Below are 2,353 nucleotides of genomic sequence, written 5' to 3'. Positions count from 1 at the left end.
TTTTTTTTTGTATTTTTAGGGAAGGGTCTACAGGATGTTCAGGGTCTCACTACTAGATCAGACTTGTAGTGATCCACCTGTTTACAGTCTCCCAAAAGCTGGGATTACAGGCACACTCCACCATGCCCAGTCTCAATAGCTGTCTCAGTGTGTCAGTGTGTCCCAGGGGTGGGGCTGGCAGGATTGAGAATCTTTTTTTTTTTTATTTTTTTGGCAGAACTGGGGATTGAACTCAGGCCCTTGCGCTTGCCAGGGAAGTGCTTATTCCACTGAGCCATCTCCCCGGCCCCTGAGAATCTTTTTAATGATGAAAGTTTTGAATATTACTGTGGTCTGATACCACCGGGGTGATAATAAACAGGGCTACCATACATGTTGTATCTGACTAACTTGTAAACAGAATGCAGGAGAAGAAAAGGAACAGAAAGAAACAGCATGAGAAGAGAAAAAAGAAAATTACATATATAGTCTGTAAGGCACCTGGCAGGTTTCACATTCTATACTTTCCTAGGGAATATTTGAAGCTTTTAACCTGCAGGTTATTAAGAGTGAGCCATTAAAAACCTGCTTGCATTATTTTCAAGTATTTTCCCCCTTTTTATTGCTGTGGAAAGAACTCCCAATTTCTAATATTTCCCTGAGGTAAGAGTTTGAGCCATTAATCTGGGTGGCTTGATGTGTGTGGTGTGACACTTAGCAAACCAAATGAGTGTTCCTTTTGTCTCCATCTCTGCTTGGTTGGCTTTCTCTTGAACTTCCCTGATTTCTGTCACTCACAGTTCTTTCACTAGGCACTCGCAGTCCCGGCTCCAGGCTGAGGATTTTGCATTGACCTGCTTAGTTTCCTTGTAGGTGTATCCAGGCCTTGTAAACGTGTCAGGTTACTTTTTGTGAATAAGATTAATCTATTTCTTTGCACTATCTATCTTTTCAGAGACAACGGAGTGGAGGGTCTCACTGACATGCTGGGCCTGGGCTGGGTCTGGAGGGGTCCAGCGGGCGCAGCCTATCTTCTCACAGACAAATGCTGGCCAGCTAGTAGTACATTATCAATGAATTGTGTTATGCATTACACAGTCTGTGTGGTGGTCACGGTTTTGTAGCTAAATGGTTTATTCTTCGCTCTGAAGTTGCAGCTGTCAATTATGTTTATGTCTTAATATAGAAGAAAATGTTGTATTTTTCCCATACATTTACTGAGTACCTTTCTTAGTGGCTAAGGGGTGGTCCAGACTTTTAACCTTGCTGAACATGACCTTCAACCTTTAGAGGCAGTTCAACATTTTTAATTCATTGTCCACTATCCTCTGAATGATTGCTTGGCTGAGTTGTCTGTCACTTTGACTTTATATACTGTTGCAAATCAAATCTTTTTTTTTTATTTTTAAAAATGTGTTTCATATGTAGTCAGATAAATTGACACATCTGTAGGCCTGGGCTTTCTCACTTTGATTTGATAGTGACTTAGTTTCACTATATGTGAATAATAGGTCATTTTTTTTTGGCTTTTAAAAATAGTAATGGACAAGTCACAAAACATAATTGTATAAAATATTTACCAGTTACTTTTTTAAGTGAATATGGGATATAGGAGAGAGATGTCCTCTTAGTTTCATCACTAAGACTTATGACATTTTTATTTTTATTTTATTTTATTTTTTAAATTTTTTTTTCAAAATTTTATTGATAAACAGCAATGAGACAGTTTCAAATCAAATCGGAAGTACAGTTTCAACAAATAATACACTGCGTATATTCTTCTTAGTGGTTAATTACTGTATAAGATGCGGACTTGAGATCCTATTTACAAACCCCATTAGAACAAATCATTCTATTCATTAAGAGAATGCAACTATATATCTATCCCATCCACTTTGAATACACAGATACAAAATGGACATTCATAGTTATACCCCAATTTTTTTTAAGTTCCGTTGTTGAATATTATAGGTGTGTAAACTCAGCAAAATATTCTAAAAGAGTCCAGTAGACCATAATAGCAATGGGTCTTCTGTTTAACTGGCAATGTCAGAAATTATTGACCTGAGTCCCCCACAGTTCAACATAACAGCATGGCTTTACTTCCTATATTTTGTCTTCATACTTTTCTACTGGACGGTTAAGACCAAGGTAAAGCAGGACCTGTGCAATAAGAGTTGTAGCTTTTTGGTCTGAGAAGGTCAGTGACATCCCCTCAGGATTTATCCTGAGATCCTGTACCACAGATTGTAGAACCTTTGTCAGTGAAGACTTATGACATTTTTAGCACGCATCTTCTCTAAGCTTTAACTGTCTATTTGTATAACAACAGCACAGGGTTCCTATATATAGAACTGTTAGGATTCCATGACGT

At 38.0% G+C, this 2,353-nt stretch overlaps 1 protein-coding gene across 1 annotated transcript in view; it reads left to right on the top strand.

Moving 5' to 3' along the window:
* Window positions 1-250, top strand: part of LOC111815167 — a 91,230-nt gene extending 90,980 nt beyond the window's left edge. Inside the window, exon 5 of the mRNA XM_023709469.1 lies at window positions 218-250. Within this exon, the coding sequence (XP_023565237.1) occupies window positions 218-230 (13 nt within the window). The 3' untranslated portion in view covers window positions 231-250. The remainder of the gene's footprint in view (window positions 1-217) is intronic.
* Window positions 251-2,353: the final 2,103 nt, after the last annotated feature.

The sequence above is a fragment of the Octodon degus genome, unplaced genomic scaffold (assembly GCF_000260255.1).
Source record: "Octodon degus isolate 3935 unplaced genomic scaffold, OctDeg1.0 scaffold00012, whole genome shotgun sequence".
Lineage (NCBI taxonomy): Eukaryota > Metazoa > Chordata > Mammalia > Rodentia > Octodontidae > Octodon > Octodon degus.
Note: the sequence above shows the minus strand (reverse complement) of the source record. Positions and strands in the feature narration are given on the sequence as shown.